The sequence below is a fragment of the Capricornis sumatraensis genome, chromosome 10 (genome assembly GCF_032405125.1).
Source record: "Capricornis sumatraensis isolate serow.1 chromosome 10, serow.2, whole genome shotgun sequence".
NCBI lineage: Eukaryota > Metazoa > Chordata > Mammalia > Artiodactyla > Bovidae > Capricornis > Capricornis sumatraensis.
This window is the reverse complement of record NC_091078.1, coordinates 19,138,814-19,160,862: the sequence shown is the minus strand read 5'-3', so window position 1 is coordinate 19,160,862 and position 22,049 is coordinate 19,138,814. Positions and strand designations below refer to the sequence as shown.

The window sequence follows — 22,049 nt, the reverse complement described above, 5'->3', positions numbered from 1 at the left end:
CTTTGAGCGTGTCTGGAGCCCTGGGAGCCACCGCCAGTGGCTCTGGATCCACCTGTGCAGCCAGCGTCAGCTCTGATCCCCTTTGGCAGGAACAGGAGGTGCCTGTCCAGAGGTCCCCGCTGGCCCAGACCTGGGTACAGGTGTCATTTGTCTCCTAGGGCTCCAAGGGCGAAACTGGGAAAGGAGAGATGGTGGACTACAACGGCAACATCAACGAGGCTCTCCAGGTGAGGGGGGCCACCCAGAGATGGAGATCTGGGGTTCCTCGTGGGCCTTGGGGCTGGGCCCCAGGCCTTCTCGGAGAGATCTGAGCCTCTAACCCTCCAAGGCCTGGCCACTAGGCAGAGCTTCCAAGGAGCTCCCTTGTCTTCTCTCCTTCGGCCTCCCCCAGGCACACAGCTCCCTCATTTGAAATCCAAGTGGCCCAGCTCTGGGTCACCGAGAGTCGTAAGTGGAGCATCCTGGCACCTGTGGAGTGCTGGCCCACTTGTGGTTCTGGGACTCCCATTTCTCTGGCACACAAACTCCCCCTTCCCTTGGCAGCACTTGTCTTCCTGTGACCCATCTACCTTTGTGTCCGTGTCATAGTCCAGGTTCATACGGCTCCCTCCTTTAAAAGTGGGGTTCTTGGTGGAGACTCCATGCTTCTACTGCAGGGAGCCTGGGTTCAATCCTTGGTTGGGGAACTAAGATCCCTCATGCCATAAAAAAAATTTTTTTAAGTGGGGTGTTAGTACATTTGAGGCTGGTTAATCTTGGTTGCGGGAAGGCTGTCCCATGTGCTGGAGGATGTTCAGCAGCATTCCGGGTCTCTACCCACTAGATTCCAATAGACGGCACCTTATGTCATTGCCTCCCAGCTGTAAGAAACAAAGTTTGTCTCTGCACACTGCCGAGTGTCCCCAGGGGGACAAAGTCACCCCAGACTGAGAACCGCTCCTTTAAAGGAATCCTTGTACCTATGTGAATCCATTTTCAAGGTGTACAGATCTTTTTCAATGCCAACAATTGTCCCTCTAATTTATTTCCAAGTAGCTCCGTGTTTTGTTCTACTGCGTTTAAAGGGAGGTACATCAGAGCCTTAAATCTGGGTCTTAGAAGAAGAGGGAAGATGATGGGAGGGTCCCGGTCAGTGATTAGAAAGAAGACACGCTTCTTTCTTCCCTCTCTGGTAAAGGGACAGTTTGCAGTCCCCTTTAAGGCTTGTCTGAGTCTGTTGTAGACACCATTTGGTGTCTCCGTTCAGTGATAACGACCCTCTGGGAGAGGTAAAGGTGGGGTGAGTCTGAGAGACACAGAATCCCCAAGAGGGTCTACCTCTGTGGTGCTCCTTCAAGGGGCCCAGCACCCACACTTCAGGACTGTTTTGAGGGACCTTCCAGGTGGCTCCTGATTTGCCCTTCAACTGATCATGTGATGTTGATTTTTAGGAGATCCGGACACTGGCCTTGATGGTGAGTCCTCGTCCCTTGATTCCCCCTAGATGCTGGTCTGAGGGCTGGGAGTGGGCAACCTGAAAGCCAAGCCTGGAGGTCTCCCCTCCAGAAGGTTAGGGTAGACCCTGCTGTGCTGGGGCAGGGACTGGCCTGAGCCTGAGCAGGATCATAGCTGTCATCTGGAGTGGCTCTTCACCAGCTCAGCAGGGTGCTCTTGTCAAAGGATAAATGCTGGGTTCTCTCTGCAGCAGCATCGAAAAAGTAGTGGTATGGAGGAAGATATTTCCATGTTTCTCCTTTTACCCAACCTTTCACTAATAAAGTATAATCCTAAGAAATCAGTAGCAGTCCTCCACCTTTCCTAAAAATCAACTTCATTATTTGCATCTGGAAAACCAGTGTATTCTAAGCCAGGATCCTGCCTGGGTACCCGCCAGTGATAGGCCCTCAGTGAATATCTGCAGTTAAAACGATCACCACCTGCTTTAACTTCCAAGTCAGAGAAAAGAGGAGAGATCAAGAAGTTCTCAAACTACTCATATTTTATGTCATTCAATATTTTTTAATGGCCATATGCCAGAGAACACACTTAGAGATGATACAAATCCAGAATTAAGCACTGGTCATATGATGCCTCAAACCCAGAGACTGGTATTAACCAAATGGTTCTAGAGTCAGTGAGCTTCATTTGGAAACATTAAAATATATTATTTGAAATAGCTATTTGAAACAAAACTTTCATGGAAAAATTTTTTAATTTTTAAAGTCAACCTTGAATTAACTGTACATACAATAAAATGTACCCACTTTAGGTGTAGAATTTGTTGAGTTTTGACAAATGTATATAGCCTAGTATCCACCACCTCAATCACTACAGAAAATTCCTTCATGAGACTCAAGAGTCAATCCCACACTTACCCCATTGATTGCTTTCTGTCACCACAGCTTAGATCTGTCTTCAGTTCTGGAGTTTCTTATGAATGGAGTCAATCAGTATGTCAGCCTCCGCATCCGGCTTCTTTTGCTCTGCGTCACGTGTCAGAGTTTCTTTTCTGGCATGGCCTGGGCCGTGCTTGGTTCTTTTTCACTGCTGTATAGTATTCCAGACACTCGCCCGCTGATGGACATTTGGATTGTTGCCCAATCACTGTCAGGGAAGGTCAGATTTGTCTTCTAGGAACCCAAGGATTCCCCAGGGTGTAGAGGGAAGGGGAGGAAGAGGCTGATAGGTGTGGCTCTAGGATCCCCACCCCTGTCTTTAGCCTAAACACACTCAGAGCTTACCTGCCTTACACTGTGGGATCTCCTTGTTATTTTCTTTGCAAAAAAAAACAGAGTGTTCCTAGAAGCTGATGAAATGTTTGGAAATAATCAGCCTCCACATACACCTCCCTGGAGACAGGCCATCCCTCCTCAGTCGTAAAGTTCTCCCACGAGTCTCTCTTTCCTTTCCTAGGGGCCCCCTGGTCTTCCTGGGCAGATCGGCCCACCCGGAGCTCCAGGGATCCCAGGCGAGAAGGTAACACTGTCCTGACCAGGCAGATGCAGACCCTGCAGAAGCCCTGCGTGCGTCTCTGAGCACGGGACCCCCGGCTGCCCCTATCTGTGTCTTTCTCATGTTCCCAGGGCCACTACCCGACTCCAGCCTGTAATTCTCCCCAAGCTCCAAGGCGCCACCTGCCCTCCATCCCTCCCACACCCTCAACTCTGCCTTTCTCCCCTCACCGTCTGTCTCAGGCTCCTGTAATTCACAGGCCCCTCTGTTACGGTGAGGCCTGGGTCTAGACGAGCTTGCACCCTAGCTGGACCCACAGCAGGCCCCAACCCGCCATCACAGCACATAGCACTTGAGCCCCTCCCCAGTCTCACCCCTCCCTCCATTCCTGCTTCCTTTTGCCCTCTGCCCTCATCCCTGCGGGTTTTCTCAGAAAGCCAAGCTCATTTGTCCTTCTGCCCTCTACTCACGAGGCCTTCTGCCCTGAAGTCCCTTCTTGTCTCCTGTACCTTTCAAAGTCCTCATATTTCAATCCCACCTCGAAGGCTGCCACCTCCTCCCCGAAGCCTTACCTGATCTGCCAGGAGGAATTCACCGCTCTTCCCTCTCAGCTTGCTTTGGTGGTGCAGCTGGTTATTTGCTGTGCTGTGCTTAGTCACTCAGTCATGTCTGACTCTTCGCGACCCCAGGGACTGTAGCCCGCCAGGCTCCTCTGTCCATGGGGACTCTCCAGGCAAAAATCCTGGAGTGGGTTGCCATGCCCTTCTCCAGGTGATCTTCCCAATCCAGGGATTGAACCCAGGTCTCCCACATAGCAGGTGGATTCTTTACCATCTGAGCCGTGAGGGAAGCCCAAGAATACTGGAGTGGGTAGACTGTCCTTCTCCAGGGGATCTTGGATCTTCCCTACCGAGGAGTCAAACCGGGATCCACTGTTCATTAACCACAGGCCTTGGGCTCACAACTCTGCACTGGGGTCCTCACCTGTAAAACAGTCAGTGAAAGTGCATACCTTCCATGTGAGTGCTGAGGACACCTGACCCAGCAAGTGCTATGTAAATAAGAGTTACTGTTCTCCTCTGGTCCGAGAGTGACCTTGGGTTGTTCTGGCTGCAGGGGGAGATTGGACTGCCAGGCCCTCCCGGACTTGATGGGGAAAAGGTAAGGACACGCCCAGACAAACCTCTAAAGATTGTCTTTGCCCTGGTGGCGAGGGTGCAGAAGGCTCTGGAAGGAGCCTGGGTGCACACCTTGTGGGGAAGGGAGGAGAGGGGAGGGGGGACCTGCCTGTAGAAGCCCCCCGATCCCCACTGCTGGTCCCAGGAGGAGCCAGACAGACCCACGCTGGGATGGGCCGGGGCTGGTGGCCAAGGCCCCTCAGATTCACACAGGCAGCTGCACAGACTCTCTGCCTGGTCCAATAAAGCACCAAAGAGCCAAGTCCTTTGGGGCCCCCACACCCCATTCTTTCATGTTCTTCCTCTCGATCCTCCATGAGTGTATCTAAATACATGTTGTTGATCTTTTCTCGAGGGACCTCGAGGCAAACCAGGAGATGTGGGCCCTCCTGGTCCCCAAGGCCCCCCAGGAAAGCCTGGGCCTGCAGGAATGAAGGGAGAAGACGGCCTCCCGGGGAGCCCAGGAGAGAAGGGGGAGAGAGGGGAGACGGGGCAGCCAGGACCACCGGTGAGCGCCAGGGCCTGCCTAGCATGATACAGCTGTGTGCTGTGCCCGGTGTAGCTGGAAACCAGGGTCGGGAGCCGGGGACAGGGGCTCGCCTGCTTTCTCCTCCAGCCTTACTTTATGAAAGCTAGTTTCCTGCCTCAAGAGACCTGAGTCCTGCTCTGTCAGCTCCCATTCGCAGCAAAGTCACTGAGCCTGGCAGAGCCTCCATTGCCTCATCTGTAAAATGGGGATGATAATACCATCCCTGGATATCTCACTGGGTTGTTGGGAAGATAAAGTTGTGGGTGTAAAACTGTCTCTTGGGATAGCATAGAGAAGCCCTAGACCCAGGAGAGGTACAAACAAGGGACCTTGCCCAGGCCAGCTAGGTTTGACCTAGGAACGTTCTCACGGCTTCCATCTGAGAAATAGACGGCACCCTAGACATCTGCTTTTGGGAGAAGGGGTTCCCACGTGCAGGCCGCAGCTTGTCCGCAGACCTCAGTGTGATGGCCTAGCCCTTGATTAACAGATCTTTGTCAATCCGTAGGGTCTAGACGGCCCAACTGGGGAGAAAGGAGAACCAGGTGACCAAGGGAGAGCCGGAGCGACTGGACTTCCTGGCCCAATCGGGCTCCCAGGATTTATAGTAAGGCGAGGGGACTGACCATCACGGTTGCCAGCAGACCTCTGCTGACGAGGGCAAGCAAGTCGGGTGCCCTGACTGCGGTCACCTGCCTAGCAGGTGCCTGGTGTGATGAGGCTGCACTGACCTCATCTGCCATCCCAGCCTGGGAACGGGAGGGTCCTCTGAATGAGCAGCTGCTCCCTGAGGGGTAGATGGGTGTCAACAGGGGTTCCAGCTCCCTCCACTCACAACATGATGACCTCCCTCTCCAGGGGCCAACAGAGTGCAAAGGTGCCAGAACCTTGAACTTGGAGGAATTCTCTTCTTACAAGAAGAAAGAACCTCAGAGGTCAACCAGTCCCACCTCTGACCCAGTGCAGGGGCCCTCGGAGGCCACTGACTGCCCACTGACTTGGCTTCCTGACATATCCCCTCCAAACTGGAGGGAGTGTTCCCTATGTGGTGTGAGGGTCCCCCATCAACACGCTGTGGGCCTGGCTCTGCTTCTGGAGCCTTATTTGCTTTCGGTAGCTGCATAGCAAGTCACCACAAATTCAGTGGCTTAAAACAGTACACGTGTTATGGCAGTGTCCCTGGGTCAGGAGTCCAGGCACAGGGCCTCCGCCCAGCACTTCTCGAGTCTGCAGTCAGGTTGCCATCAGCTGCATTTCCATTTAGCGCTGGGGTCTCTTCTGAGCTCACTGCCACTGGCATAACTCAGTCCTTTCTATAGTAGGACTGAGTCCCTCAGCTCCTACAGGTCACCTACAGTTCCCGACCACACAGCCTTTCTCATAGTAGGCAGATCACATTACAGTAGCCTGCTTCTTCAAGGCCAAGGCCAGCAGGAGTGTCTAAGTACACCCAAGCAAGACAGAGGTGTGTGTGTGTGTATGTGTGTGTGTGTGACATACTTGTAACACAGTCTTAACCTATCAGTTGTATAACATCTGTATAATTTGTACCTAAGCTTATAACATAATCACAAGAGAGACAGACCATCACCTTTGCCACAGGCTGTATTCTGTTGGTTAGAGACAAGTCCCAGGTCTATGCTAGGGTCTCTACCCTATAGGATCCATGCAGAATATCAGCCTCTCCTCCCATGTGCTGTTAATAGAACCTCAGATTCAGGAAGCCAGCGATCACAGGCTCCCTGTCCCGGTCTTCATCCTCAGGCCAGTTACCCCCCATAGCTTCCCAGGTGATCCTTGCAGACACCTAGACACAGCCTAGTCCTAGTCCTGGTCTGGTTTGTCACCGATTTGAGGGTGACTATCCCGGACTCCCCGGAGTGCTGGCATCCATGCCGTGTTGTTTTGTGTCCACAGGGAGAGAAAGGAGAACCAGGGGAGAAGGGTGACCCAGGAATGGAGGTAGGTTGTGCCTTCTCTGCGGCTTGTGTCACGGGGATTGTGACAGGGACCTCATCACGCCACAGCCTCCAGCGGGCACAGCATTGCCGTGCTCTAGAATGAAACTCACAACCGCCTGGCACAGGAAGAGGGCAGGAAACCAGATTTCCTGAGCGTTTCAGGATCGTTGTGAAGTACGCTCCGCTGATCAGGTCCCTCAGCGGCATTCACATGGCGCCTGCCACACTCTGTTCCCAGCGCTAGAGCCTGGAGACAGGAGATAAACAGACCGCCCCTGCGCAGCCAGCAGTCTCCACCTGTGGGGACTAGAATGGCAGCAGCTCGGGGAATCGGGCAAGCACCCCAGCGGATGGGTCTTTGGAGCAGCGTCTGTGGGAGTTTGCCCAGAAGCTCCAGAGGTAGGGTTTCCAGGGAGAGACAGTATTCGTATGAGAAGTGTGGTGGTGAAGGGGAAAGGAGAGAACTGTGGAGTGAGAAGTAGTCAGGATGGAAGCCACCTTCTCATAAGACAGGAGGGGATCGGGCTCAAGGAGAGAGCCAGGAAAGCAAGAGAAATCAAGGATGCATGAGGGAGAGGCTATTTGTTGGGCGAGCCTGCACTACCCCAACACCACCGCAGAGAGAGACCCCCTAACCTTCTCAGTCCCCAGAGAAGTCTCCTCAGTCACCCTTCAATGTCACCAAGCCCCGTCAGCATTTAAACCCAGACTTGATTATAGAACACGTGTGTTATTTATTTGGATAGCCTCCTAAGGAAATGCTCTGAAATTCAGGAAACACATAATATGCAAAAAATGTTCCTTCCAGATGTATTTAAAGTACAAATTGGAAACAGCCTGCATTTCTAACAAGGAGGAAATGATTAAATAACTTACCACAACAATACTAATGGTAATAATAGTCCCCATGTTGGAGAGTTTTTCTTATGCCAAGCTCTGCTCCAAGCTCTGACTAGTAGGAAATCATTTTTATTCCATTCAGTGAAAGAGCTGAATATATATATATATAATCATCATAAGTATAGATACACATTCAAATACATTTTATGTATCAAAAGAGTGTAGAAAAAAATAAAGCAACATATTAGCATTACTCAGAGATATTTATGCATTTTCTTTCTTTCAATTCTCTTTTTCAATTAATTTATTTTTTAACTGAAAGATAATTGCTTTACAGAATTTTGTTGTTTACTGTCAAACCTCAACATGAATCAGCCATAGGTATACATTCTCTTTAATTTACTATGTTAATGAATTTGTATTCCTTTAAAAATGCTAACATTTTAAATGATCACATAATAAAATTGACTTTTCAGGTCCATGAATTTTAATATATGCATAATTTGTGTAAACTCTACTCCCATCAGGATATATGATTTACTTGTTTATACTAAGAAAAAAAAAGTAGTAAACATTTTTTTTAAGAAGGTAGAGTTTGCAAAGATTGCATTCCCTACAAGGTGACTATAGTATCGTGAAGCTAAAAACTCCACATGGCCAGGGGACAACAGGAGTTCCCTGTCTGCCAAGTTCAGGGGCTTCCTTTGTGGTCACCTGGCAGAGGGTCCCCATGCTGGCCACACTCCAGGGGATTCTGTCCCTGGAAAGGCGAGGTATCCAAGGAGAGTCCAGAAGCTGAAGTGGGGGGACCCACTCAGAAAAGGGCAGGCAGGTCTCCTCCCAGACCGTGGATGACGGATGTCCATCTTCACGGGAGACAGAATCTGCCCATCACAGCATCCTCCTCTGAGAGGAAGACCTCCCAGGGTTCCTTCATCTTCACTCTCCAGTCCAAATCTCTTCTACTTTAACCTACCTTCAAAGGAAATAGAGACCCATATTCCCCCTCCTGTCTGTTACCAACCTGGGGAGCTTGAGGAATATTCTTGAGAAGCATCTCAGTCTCCTTCCATTCCAGATAACCAATCTCTGTTTCTTTAAGCTAAAGGTCTCAAACTCAAATGCCAGCCAGGACCAAGCATGAAACAAATGACTGCAAAAGGTCTGGGTTCAAAACAATAGAGAGGGACTTCCCTGGTGGTGCAGTGGCTAAGACTCTGCACTTGCCGTGTGGGGGCCAAGGGGTACTCCCTAGTCAGGGAGACCCCGCATGCTGCGTGGTACAGCCAAAAAAAAAGCTTTAGCAAAAAACAATAAGGAGTGGTGAGGACTAGGGTAAACCGAAGGACTGAAGCCCCACCCAGTGGGGAAAGCTCTTCTTGAGCTTCAGGTAATTGTTGCCAGGCAAGAACAAGAACAGGTTCAACAGTACGTGAACCGTGAACTTCCAGATGTTCAAGCTGGTTTTAGAAAAGGCAGAGGAACCAGAGATCGAATTGCCAACATCTGCTAGATTATTGAAAAAGCAAGAGAATTCCAGAAAAACATCTATTTCTGCTTTATTGACTATGCCAAAGCCTTTGACTGTGTGGATCACCACAAACTATGGAAAATTCTGAAAGAGATGGGAATACCAGACCACCTGACCTGCCTCTTGAGAAATCTGTATTGCAGGGCAGGAAGCAACAGTTAGAACTGGACATGAAACAACAGACTGATTCCAAATAAGGAAAGAAGTACGTCAAGGCTGCATGATGTCACCCTGCTTATTTGACTTATATGCAGAGTACATCATGAGAAATGCTGGGCTGGAGGAAGCACAAGCTGGAATCAATGTTGCCGGGAAAAATATCAATAACCTCAGATATGCTGATGACACCACCCTTATGGTAGAAAGCGAAGAAGAACTAAAGAGCCTCTTGACGAAAGTGAAAGAGGAGAGTGAAAAAGTTGGCTTAAAGCTCAACATTCAGAAAACGAAGATCATGGCATCTGGTCCCATCACTTCATGACAGATAGATGGGGAAACAGTGAAAATAGTAGCTGGCTTTATTTTGGGGGGCTCCAAAATCACTGCAGGTGGTGACTGCAGCCATAAAATTAAAAGATGCTTACTTCTTGGAAGAAAAGTTATGACCAACCTAGCATATTAAAAAGCAGAGACATTACTTTGTCAAAAAAAGGTCCATCTAGTCAAGGCTATGGTTTTTCCAGTGGTCATGTATGGATGTGAGAGTTGGACTATAAAGAAAGCTGAGCACCAAAGAATTGATGCTTTTGAAGTGTGGTGTTGGAGAAGACTCTTGAGAGTCCCTTGGACTGCAAGGAGATCCAACCAGCCAATCCTAAAGGAGATCAGTCCTGAATATTCATTGGGAGGACAGATGCTAAAGCTGAAACTCCAATACTTTGGCCACCTGATGCGAAGAACTGACTCATTGGAAAAAACCCTGATGCTGGGAAAGATTGAAGGCGGGAGGAGAAGGGGATGGCAAAGGATGAGATGGCTGGATGGCATCACTGACTCAATGGACATGAGTTTGAGTAAACTTCGGGAGTTGGTGATGGACAGGGAGGCCTGGCGTGCTGCAGTCCATGGGGTAGCAAAGAATTGGACATGACTGAGTGACTGAACTAAACTGAACTGAAGAACAAGAGCCTGGGGCTGCCAGATTTTCTGGTTTTTCAAAAACGTCTAGAAGAATAGACATTTTGAGGCATTAGGGTTTTTTCCAACATTGTGTAGGGAAATGAGTTTAGGACTTTCTGGCCTGTTCTAAGCCTTCGTTTGGGAGGCCGTGTGCTGGTAGTTCTGTCTTCCCCCTTGCAACTCCAGCCAGACCCCAGACCATGGCAAAGGCAGGGCCACTGAGAGTATAACGGGGTGAGCTAATCATTTCCCTTTGGCTTTTAGGTTCCTGGGCCACCAGGGCCAGAGGGGCCTCCTGGACCTCCGGTAAGTTTAGAGGGCTTTTCTGTGTTTTAGTCTACCGTGACTAGGCCTAATGTCCCCTCTCCATGGCAGTCACTGGGCTTAGCCTCAGCCTTAGGTCAGCTATCATCTATTTCCACAGAGGGATTTTCACATCCACGTGCCCCCTCCATGCTCCTCTTTCCTCCCACCTTAAACAGGCATCATCTCTGTGACACCAAGGAGCCTGAGCATTGCCTGGTTTCCTGGAAAGAGCTGACGGGCTTGACAGCCCCGAGGTCTGGTCACGGGGTCTGGTCCTTCCTCGCAAAAGTCAGAGTCACTCCGTTCCGTTGCTATCAGACTTCTGTTCCTCTCCTTCTATGCTGACTAACCAGCCAGCAGGATTAAAATAGAAAGTGACCCATTTAAAACGGACTCCACAAGGTTGGCCCTTTCATAGTTACAGATGATAAGGCATCTTTAAAGGGACCCCTCTGCATTATACCTAGAGGATCCCTAACCTCCCCCTGGATCAATAGATGCTGGTCCCTGCCTCTGTGGGGTTCAGTCCCCATGAGGATGGGTCACCCCATTGCCACTGGTACAAGTAGTAGCAGTAGCAATAATGGCAGTCACCAACATTTATTTAAACTTATGATGTGCCTGATACTATGCTAAGCACTTTGTACATATCAATTTATTTCACTTTTGCTGGATTCCCTCTGAATCTTCCTTTCATGACACTGAGTATTCTCTCATGAGTCAGCTGTGGGGGCCACAGAGCGATTCTCAGTTAGTACCTGGCTGGGGAAGCCTGGCTCAGGCCTCACTCCAGAAAGCCCCAGCAGACCCCTTTTAGCATTTCCTTCTATCTCCCCGAGGTGGGGATCCCAGGCCAGGCTCTATACCCTAAGTCCTTGCCCTTCTGCAGTCCAGCTTGTGGACAATGAGATTGACTTAACCAGAAATGCAGTTCTGAGGTGCCTTGTTTTGATTCCAAATGCAGGGGCTCCAAGGCGTTCCCGGACCAAAGGTAAGATGAGGTCACGTGGCAGGTGCTGGGCGAGGGGGTGGAGGAAGGAGCCCTGTCGGTGAAGACAGGGAAGCGAGAAAGTGTTCAGAGGCAGACCAGCTGACCCCTCCCCTAGACGGACTTATGTGACCCTTCAGCCAATGGAGTAGAATTAGGACAGAATAAAGTCCTGCGGTCCCATTAACATCCATCACTGATGCTGGACAGGCTTTGGATTTAGAATGTTCCCATCCGTTGATTGACCCTACAGAGTGACAGGTTAGATTCTTAGCAAACGATGAGATCCTTTTTCCATGTAACCTACCTCAGACCCTTCACTCACTCTGAAGTATAGGTGGGAGACAGAGGGCGGCAGAGCATAGGACCCCTTCCTGGAACCAAGCCCACTGGACTCTGGCCTGGGATTCTCCCAACGCCCTCCCCCCACATCTCAAATGGGTACAAGAGGCTGCAAGCTGCTGGTATGGGGAAGCCTGTGTCTCCTGCACTGACATTCTTCGGGGGACAGTTTCTTTCCCTGATTAGTTTGGGAGACTCAGGGATCCAGTGGCGGCATTTCAGGCATTTGCCAGCCAGGATCCCCAGCGTCCCAGTTTTTCTGCTAGGCAAATGGTCATCTATGCCAATGCCTGACCTGGAACTGATGTGGGTTTGTCTTCTCTCTTGCCATCCCCTTTCCCTTTGGGCACCTCAAAGTTGCTACAGAGACACAAGGGACTCTAACATGAGTGAAGCCAGGCTAAGAATTCAGTGATTCCTGGAGTCCCCAGCCAGCCACCCCTGGATCAGCCACCTCCACCTCCTCCCTCCTCTGCCTGCCCTGCTCCCCACCACCCACCCCTGTCTCCAGGACCCCAGAATGCAAGGGTGAGTTGTCTGGGCCGTGCTCTTCTGTGATCTCGCCCATCTCCCTTCCCTGCAGGGGGAAGCAGGACTAGACGGAGCAAAAGGAGAAAAAGGCGTCCAGGGAGAAAAAGGAGACCGAGGTCCTCTGGGATTACCCGTAAGTATCACGGACCCTGCACACTGGTATGAGGAGCCCAGCCTGGTGGTTTTGAAGAGGTGCTGAGCAGGGCCCCTGGAAAGACCACTGGAAAACTCAAGGTTCAAAAGTTGTGAGCATCCCAGAGCTCCGTGGGGTTTTGCTTTCCCACCTGGACTAGACCGTGGGCTCGAATTCTCTTGCTGAGGGCCTCCTCTGGCCTGGGCCTGGCCTAGGTTCTGGAGGAATGTGGATTTGAATAAGATAAGTCCCCACCCCCACCCCAAGGAGCACCCAGCTGGAGAACCAGAGGGAGCCCAAGAACAGCCTTATTGTACTCAGTCCCAATTGTGCTCGTTTGAGGCAATAAAAGCAATAAAAATAAAAATCTCCCTCTACTGGGGCCGAGCTTAGAGGACTTGAGGGCACTGGGACAATGGAGTGTCCTCCATCTCTCTCCTGCTTTCCCAGGCAGACTCCAGGAGAGCCCCTGCTCTCTGCTCTTAAGCACTGGCCACAGCAAAAAGCTTGCAAAAAGTCAGATCCTCCTGTCCCAGCAGGCTAAGGCCACTCACGGCTCAGTTCCCTGAGATCTCTAATCTCAGCTAAAGGCCCCAGGTCAGGGCAGGGGCTGCTCGGCAGGCCTCTGCATCTCCAGATGTGGGGCCTGGGCTCAGTGAATTCCTGTGTCCCAAGCTCCAGTGGGAACCCCACTGGCCTGGTCACTGCCTCACCTGTCTCCAGGGAAGCACATGTCACCACCCTCTCCAGAGCCCTGGGCTCCACCCTCCCTCACACCCCAGTGAGGTTGGCACACTTTGTTTGTTTTTCAAGATCTGGAAGGAAACTTTAGGATTCCCTGTAATCATTTTATTAATGGGTCCTGAAAAAAAAGTGAGTCACTTGAATTCACAGATGAAGTCAATGGCCCAGCTGGGCCAGAAGCTGAGCCTCTATTGAGGCCACAGCCTTGCAAAGAGTGATTTTCCCAGCTACTAGGGCTTCTTCTCTCCCAAGCACAAGGCCAGCTCCCACTCCAGGAAACCATAAAAAAGCAGGGGAACGATAGGAAACCCGGTTGCCCCAGCTTGGCAGGGCTAGAAGCTCTGGTTAAGGTAATCACAGCAACCAAACAGCAAGAGCAAAAGGTATGATTACACCTCATTACTGCATCAAATGTGGGAATATTTAAGGAGCTGATTTTGCCTGACAGACTACAGTAACTGATGACTTTAGCAGATACTTCTCCCGTGTCTTAAGCTGTGTCCAGAATGATTAAGTGCTTTTTACTATTAGAGAGACTTCCAGTCCCCCACTCAACCACAAACCTCTCCTTGCTCACTTTCACGGCCCCAATGACCCTAGTAAACATTGGGGAATTCAGTCAGGGGTTGACATGAAGACCAAACAGGTAATATAAACAAAGAAAGTGCCAGACGGAAGACAAAGGAGCCAACTGTCCTTAATTTTTCAGCTCTTGATAGAGACAAGGGGACGGAGAAGTACTTCTGCTGGCTTAGGAAAACAACGGAGCAAACAAGATTCATAAAAGACAGTTAACATGGACTTCAGAGGGACAGTAAGGAGTAGTGGGGACTATGGTTCCTGGAGACTGTGTGTCTCTTCTCAAAAGGCCCAGTCCCTGCTCAGTTCAGCTGACTTGCCTTAGGGGAGTGAGGGTCCAGTATTTCTGCATACTCTTAACTTTTCTAAGGAAGCTAGACATCTGGCATTTGATGGAATATCTCATTTTCTAATATTAAGTCAAAATTATTTGCAATACTACAACCCATATAGAATATGTTAGTGGTCCACATACGGCTCCAAAACCTCCAGTTCATGCTCTCTGCTCCAGACCATCAAGATAACTCAGTATTAATCCTGCATAGATGGATTTCCCTGGTCTTACAGTGCGTAAGAATCCGCCTGCCAGTGCAAGGGACACAGGTTCAATCCCTGGTCTCAGAAGCTTCCACATGCTTTGGAGCATGCACCACAGCTATTGAGCCTGTGCTCCAGAGCTTGGGAACTACAACTGCTGAGCCCACATGCCTCGACTACTGAAGCTGTGAGCCTAGAGCCCATGCTCTGCCACGGGAAGCCACCACAACGAGAAGCACATGCACCAAGTTCTTCATTCTATATAATGAAGAACAACCCCAGCTCACCACAACTGGAGAAAGCTCACATGCAGCAAAAAATAAAAAAATAAATTATGTATGTATATATATATATATATATATATATATATATACTGCCTAGACAAAGTATATGGATGCTTAGCTCAAGTTCTATTTTTAGGCTTCACCTAAGTGTTTTAGTTCATACAGCAGCAACCTGTTTCCAGGCACATCCTACTGAGTTCTTCCTATTTACCCTGCAGAAGAGATTCTCCATGCAGGCTGTACACTGGACTCACTTGGAGTTTTCAAGTGTGCTATTCCCCAGGACTCCCTCTTGGAGACTCTGAATTGGGCTGGGGTGGACCCAGGCATCTGTGTTATTTAACATCATCCCCAGGAGATTCTGACATGGTAGCTGGGGTTGAGAACCACAACTTTCTAGGGCATAAGCAAGATCAGTCCCAGGATTATGTGGTCCTAGGACTGAGAAGCAAGGCCCTGTGAAAAAGTGAACGTGTTAGTTGCTCAGTCATGTCCACTTTTTGCAACCCCATGGACTGTAGCCTACCAGGCTCTTCTGTCCATGGAATTCTTCAGGCAAGAATGCTGGAGTAGGTAGCCATTCCTTTCTCCAGGGGATCTTCCCAACCCAGGGTTTGAACCCAGTCTCCTTCTCTGCAGGCAGATTCTTTACCATCTGAGCCACCAGGGAAGCTCCCTGACTGAGAAGCGAGGCCCTGAAGGATCCTACTACCTGATATCCTTCCCCCAGGATGAAACAGCTCCCTTCCCCCCTCTTTCCCGGGGGTATTCCCCCACCTTTAAAATCCTGAGGCCTAGGCTCATTTCTGAGGCTCAGCTGGAAGCCACTTTCAAGAACTCAGTCTTCACCAGCCTCGAGTGTCCCAGCTACTTCTCCCTGGCTGTCACATTCAGCTCTCCTAGGTGGGCTGAAGGAGCAGCATCATAGCCCGGCACAGGGGCAAGAGCTCTAATTCCCACTGTACTGTCACTGGATGCTGCCTAGTGAGTTGGTCTTAATAGCATCCTCCCTGCCAGCTGGTTTAATTCCAAGGGGTAAATAGCCTTAGACCTCTGTCCTAGGAGCAGTCAGCTGCTCCTAAAGCCTTTTTCTATAAAAGGGGCCCTGTCTGGGATAACATGAATGGACTGAGTTTGTGTTGAGCTTTGCCAACTGTAAAGTGCCAGAGAAATGTCAGGCAGCATTAGTATCATCATTCAGGGCCCAACTCCTCCCACCTAGCTGAAGCTGAAGTAGGCCAGCATGTACTGATGTTGTGATCCAATGCTGAGCCTCCTGGGGTCCCCTAGTGTGGACTCACATCAGCAGGTATGCAGAGGAGGCTGGGAAGACCATCCTTACCTGGGCCCCGCCTGCCATGTCTTCCCCAAGTAAGACTGGTCATAGAAGGATGCACTCGCTCTGGTTCAGACACCTCTCCATGAATGTACTTTCTGTATCTCTTTCCCTGGAACACTGCAACCTCTTGGGAGAGAGGTTTCTGAGAGAGGATGGAAGGAGAGAGGGGAGCAGGGGGCACAGAGGATTGGGGTGGCCGTCGGCACTGCTCTCCATCCAGCTTGCTCAGCAGTTGGCCACACTGCACTCAGTGTCTCCATGTTTTTGTTGGTTTCCGTGTGAATACATTACCTGTCCTCCCAAGCTTATTTCTCCCATTTTGTTTGATGACCAGCATTTATGTCTGTCCAGAGTCACTGCTTCACTCACCTCTCCCCCCCCCCGGCCCCTTTTTCTCCCTCCCGTTCCTCCCTTCCCCGTCTTCTGGTCAAACTGTTCCCTTTGTCCAGGGAGCGTCAGGTTTGGACGGCAGGCCTGGGCCACCGGTGAGTGTCACTTCATTACCCCTCCACCCACCCCACCCCACCCCACCCCACTCCTGGCCTATAAGCCCTTTCATCTGTCCTGCTGTGGCCTCCTGTTTTGTTTTTGTTTTTTTGTTTTTTTTTTCCAGTAAATCATGGCTTATCCCACCACCGACACCAAAAAGTGCCATCTGTGCTCAGTTCACAAGTGCTTATTCAGGCCTCTTGACCAAAAACAATAGGCCTTCATCTTCATTTCCCTGTTCATAGTATGCACACAGGGTCCTCAAATCTGAGTTTCAAGACCACTGGATGTGGGGTGGGAGGCTGCTCCAGTAGCAAAGACTCTGTTCCTAAAGGAGAGCTGAGTTCAGCCTGGGACTCAAGCCCTAGGGGTTTGCACCGCGACTCAACCCCACCAAACACAACGGTGTCTGTATGTGCCCGTCGTGCTGTGTTGTCGTCCTCCTGTGACCTCTGTCCATCTCCTGTCTGCCCACAAGGGCTTTCTAGTCCTGTGCAGCCACCAGTCTGGCACGTATGTGGGTGAGGCCAGCACTGACGGGCGAGGGCGGGTGGGGCATAGATGAGCACACAGGCAAGTCCCGGCTGAGTGTTCTGAGAGCCTTTGAGACCCACTCCTTTCTCCACATCTGCCTCACACCACAGTCCCTTTCTCTCTATCCTCCTTGCACCCAGCACACCTTTCCCAGGTGGCCAGTCTGAGCTAGAGGGATTATCTGTGGCTGAAATCAGAGAAACCGTGACTTCCTCTCAACTACTTATTCATATTGGACAGAGGGGAGCAGTGCAATGTATACATTTATATCTTCTGTCCCCTTTGAACCCATCAAATCAATAACAGAAAGTTAAAGGAAAATGTTTACGGGAAGAGTGATCCTATCTTGCCAATACTAACATTTATTGGGCACTTCCGAGGTGTCAGGCCCAGAACCAAACGCATGCCACATTTTCATCCATTCTAACCTGGCAGCAGCCTGGGAGGCAGACACTCCTGTTCTCATTCCCATTTTACAGGTGGGAAAATGGACCCTTAGGGAAACCAAGAAACTTCTCCAATATCACAGTTTATACGCCTTCGAGGGAGGAGTTGAAGCTGACCAGTGACTACAGAGTGCTATTCTGACACTCTGTCACAGATGTCCACAGCTTTCCCTCCTCCCTCAAAGGGGCCACCGCAGACATCTCATGTCTCTTTTTTCCACGTAAAGTAAATCAGCCTTTGCCCGCTTGCTCCCGCCCCACCTGTCACAGCTACATCCCAGTGCCGCCGGGAACCACCCATAGGCCCAGGCCCAGTCCTCATGTCCTGAGCAAGAAATATAATCACTGAGGCTGAGCAATAGGAAGCTCTGAATTATAGGTTTCGCCTGGCAGCACTGTAAATCAGGAACCTGGAGAAGATGTTTAATTATGCCCTAGCAAGCCCCACTCTGTTTCTAAGCAACACGGCTCTGATCACTCCCACTGCCCTGTGGGGCTGCAGCCCCAAGTCTGGGGCACGGAGGGCACACCTCCATGGCAGGCCAGCATCAGCAGACATCCACTAATCTACTCTCCAATCCAGCCTGTCCCTCAGGGCCTGGGATGGGGACAGAAGGCCCGGCCAGAGGCTGAGGGCCAGGGCCCGCAGTGGGGGCGGGGTGGGGGTGGACGATGGCTGAATGACCCTCCCACGCCTGCCTCTGTGTGTATGTCTGCATCGGTCTCTGTGGCATGAAGACCCTCCCGCTGCATGTGGAGCTGCGTCAGCAAAGGCGTGCCAGCCCCCAGCCTCCCCACCCCTGGGATGGTGTCAACTCCCTCCCAAGCGCTTCTGGGAGCCAACTAAGCAACTGTTCTCCTGCCGTTTTCAGCCTTGGCAAGCTTGGCTGTGAAGCGAAAGGGTTTCCTTCCTCAAATCTGGCTCTGAGGCAGTGGGGAGAGCTTTCTCCTCGAGGCCCCCAAAACCAAACAGGAACGCGGCTCAGTCCAATGACCACTCTGCACGAGCCGGGCCTCGCCAACCCTGAAAACTGGGCCTCTGGACCTTGCTCATCTCCAGGCATCGGGCGGGGATTCAGGGCTCCCCTCAGCGTCAGGGCCCTCACCTCCGCGTCTTCTCACCTCCCCAGGGTACTCCAGGACCAATCGGAGTTCCAGGCCCAGCGGGACCAAAGGGAGAGAGGGTGAGTGCCCAGCGAGGTAGACCAGAGGCCCCTCTGCCCCTCCTCTGCCTCAGGCCCTCAGTCCTGGTTCCTGAGACCCACAGGGCCACCGCATCAGTCCAGCCGTCTCAGCCCCCATCTGTTCCTCCTAGACCCAGCCAGCGCCTCATGCACGTCTTCTCTCATGATCCTCCCAGCCTGTGGGGGTGCAGCAGGCCTGGGGTGCTCATTTTTTTTCTGGCCGTGCCACTCAGCTTGTGGGTTCTTAGTTCCTCAACCAGGGATCGAGTCCATGCCCTCTACAGTAGAAGCCCTGAGTCCTAACTACTGCCCCTGCCAGGGAGGCCCTGGGGTGCTCATTTCATAACTACGAGTGGACAGAGACGTGGAGAGCTTCCTCCCCTCAGTTTCGAGTCACGTGGCCTTGGTCACAGGTGACTGCCGAGGCCCCAGACCCTGCTGTCACCAGCCATGCCTGAACTCTGCAGTGACTTAGGGAAGCAGCACGGAACATAGTGCCAGGTGGTGTTAGAAATCCTGGGGACATCAAGAAGCCAGGAGACCTGTGCGTCAGACCGGCTCTCGTGGGTCACTCTCCCCCAGCCAGTGTGGTGCAGGGGTTGGGGGGGGAAAGCTCCCTACACCAGCTCCTCCCAACCGGGCCTGGTTTCCACACTCTCAGGGCCTGGCATCACTGGAGGGCTGGCACGGGCACTGGACCTCTGAGTGGGCATCTGCTGGGCTCTCCACCTGTAAGAGCCCACGCTGCTGACTCTGCCCACGGGAGAGGCTTTGTCTCTTTAGTTCTCAGATCACACAACTGGGGGAGGGTGGGGTGGGGGAGGGAGCTTCTGGAAAGAGATGTGGACTTCCCCGAGCTCTGCAGCCACTTGGAGAACCAGGGCGGCTGCTCTAACGGGTGACACCTGCAGCTTCAGAGAGAAATCAGAGCTCTCTTTCTCTCCCCATTGCCCCCCTCCTTCTCGCTCCCTGTCCCGCTTGTCCACGCCCACTTCCTGGTCCTTGGCCTCCTCCCCTGCTTCTCCCTGTGGCCAGCCAGTACACCCGCCCCAACAAACACACGGTCCCCAGAGGCCAGGATCTGTGGAAGAAGAGGGAGAGGAGCTCCCAAGCCCCCTCCTCAGGGCACATAGTCCATGCAGTCACCCCACCCTCCACCCAGCCCTTACTTCCTGGGAGGCTCTGGGAAGAGACTGGAGAGCTTGCCCAGGTTTCGTATGAAAACAGAAAATGGCTTTCGGAAGGTTGTTACCATGTCAGGGAAGAAGGCTCATGTGTTCTTTCTCTGGTTGCAGGGCAGCAAAGGTGACCCTGGGATGACAGGACCAACAGGAGCAGCTGGGCTTCCTGTAAGTCTCCTGGGATCAAAGGCTCCACCCGCCCGGATCCCCCACCACAGAAGCGCTGTCAAAACAGAGTACCCAGGGCCTGGAGCAAAAAATCTAGGGCCAAGCAGGGAGAATTCTCATCTCTGTGACAGATGACGCAGCCAACTGCCACTAGCCCATTCTCTAGAACTCCCCTGCTAGGCTCTGCTCCAGGCAAACCCGGGGCCCATGGCCCCTGATAGGGAACCAGGTCCTCAGCAGTGTGGACCATCTGGCACACATGGCTGAGCCCCTTCCCTGAAGGCCTCTGTGTTTGATGCAGTGAGGATCTCACAGGTGACAGTGCCATGAACCCTGCCCTCAAGGAGGGACAGAGCCATGTCCAGATCATTGGACGGCAGGGAGACGTCTCCCAAGACAGGCAGCTTCCCAGGGGGCTGGCTTCCCATTTGCAATGGACTTCTCCTTGCTGGGTTATAGAAGTCGGCTGCCTGCGAGGGACAGGACTTTGGTTTCCCACCCACTTGAAGGTCGTACACTAATTGGGTTCCATGCTCGGCAGTGCCTGGCACCTCCAGCCAGTCTTTGCTTTACATCCCTCTCCAGTGAAAGACAAGAGGGAAAAGAATTGAAAGCAGCCTTGTAGAGAGGTTTAGTCACCGAAGCATCATTTGCAATAGCTAAAACTGTGAAGCAACCAGTGTCTGTAGATACATGAATGAATAATCAAAACGTGGGATATATGCGCAGTGGGGTAGTTTCCAGTCTTAGGAAGGAAACTATGACATTCTACACTACAGTGAAACTTGGGGACATTTAAGTGAGATGAGCCAGTCACAGAAAGACAAATACTGTATGACTTCACTTATATGAGGTATTTATAGTAGTCAAAACCATAGTGTCAGAAAGTAGAACGCTAAGTGAAAGGTGGAATGAGTAGTTACTGTCTAATGATATAGAGTTTTAGTTTTGCAAGGTAAAAAGGGTTTTGAAGATGGAAAGTAGTGGTAGTTACACAAAAATATGAGTGTACTTAATACCACTGAACTGAATGCTGGGAAATGGTTAAGAAGGTAAATTTTGTGCTGTGTGCTAAGTCGCTTCAGTCATGTCCAGCTCTGTGCGACCCCATGGACTGTAGTGCACCAGGCTCCTCTGTCCATGGGATTCTCCAGGCACGAATACTGGAGTGGGCTACCATGCCCTCCTCCAGGGGATCTTCCCGACCCAGGGATTGAACCCACATCTCTTATGTCTCCTGCATTGAAAGCCAGGTTCTTTAACAGTAGTGCCATAGTTTACCACAATAAAGAAAATTGGAGGAAAAAATAATCAAGATAAAAAGAGCAACTTGCGCCTTGAAAAGAGGGGCTCAGGAGTTTTGGAGTCATTTTTCTAGCAAGAGGCAAGTGGGATCTAGGAACTCAAATCTGGTCGGTACTCTGACAACCCAGAGGGATGGGATGGGGTTGGAGGTGGGAGGGGGATTCAAGAGGGAGGGGACATATAGATACTTATGGCTGATTCATATTAATGGATGGCAGAAACCAATACAATTATTGTAAAGTAATTATCCTCCAATTAAAAAAGAAGAGGCAGGCGGGAAAGCCATGCGAACACCTGCCTATCCAGGAGTGGTCTTTGCTCCTGTCTAGAAGAACTCGACCCCAGGCCAGGGTGTTGGCTGCAGAGTGAGAAACCAGAACTGTGTTTGACTTTACCCATAACTCGTTATCCGTCTCTAGGTCCAGTTCCTTGAGCAGGTGTTCTTCTTTGTACCCCTTCTGTAAAATGGGCTCATGAAACCTGTCTCTGATGAATTAGGCACCAGTAAAGAGCTTTATCGGAGAAGGCAATGGCACCCCTCTCCAGTACTCTTGCCTGGAAAATCCCATGGACAGAGGAGCCTGGTAGGCTGCAGTCCATGGGGTCACGAAGAGTCGGACACAACTGAGCGACTTCACTTTCACTTTTCACTTTCATGCATTGGAGAAGGAAATGGCAACCCACTCCAGTGTTCTTGCCTGGAGAATCCCAGGGATGGGGGAGCCTGGTGGGCTGCCGTCTATGGGGTCGCACAGAGTCGGACACGACTGAAGCAACTTAGCAGCAAAGAGCTTTATAAGCCTGGAAGGAAGGACTGTGTGGCCATCCTGTGTTTTCTCCTTAATGTGTCTTTGTTTCTCTGATTTATTG

At 51.1% G+C, this 22,049-nt stretch overlaps 1 protein-coding gene across 1 annotated transcript in view; it reads left to right on the top strand.

The window, feature by feature from the left end:
- Window positions 1-22,049, top strand: part of COL13A1 (collagen type XIII alpha 1 chain) — a 154,353-nt gene that overhangs the window by 120,067 nt on the left and 12,237 nt on the right. Inside the window, exons 26-37 of the mRNA XM_068981805.1 lie at window positions 159-227; window positions 1,431-1,454; window positions 2,893-2,955; window positions 4,048-4,092; window positions 4,465-4,617; window positions 6,556-6,600; window positions 10,354-10,395; window positions 11,360-11,386; window positions 12,309-12,389; window positions 16,322-16,357; window positions 18,472-18,525; window positions 19,821-19,874. Coding sequence (XP_068837906.1) covers window positions 159-227; window positions 1,431-1,454; window positions 2,893-2,955; window positions 4,048-4,092; window positions 4,465-4,617; window positions 6,556-6,600; window positions 10,354-10,395; window positions 11,360-11,386; window positions 12,309-12,389; window positions 16,322-16,357; window positions 18,472-18,525; window positions 19,821-19,874 — 693 coding nt within the window. The remainder of the gene's footprint in view (window positions 1-158; window positions 228-1,430; window positions 1,455-2,892; window positions 2,956-4,047; window positions 4,093-4,464; window positions 4,618-6,555; window positions 6,601-10,353; window positions 10,396-11,359; window positions 11,387-12,308; window positions 12,390-16,321; window positions 16,358-18,471; window positions 18,526-19,820; window positions 19,875-22,049) is intronic.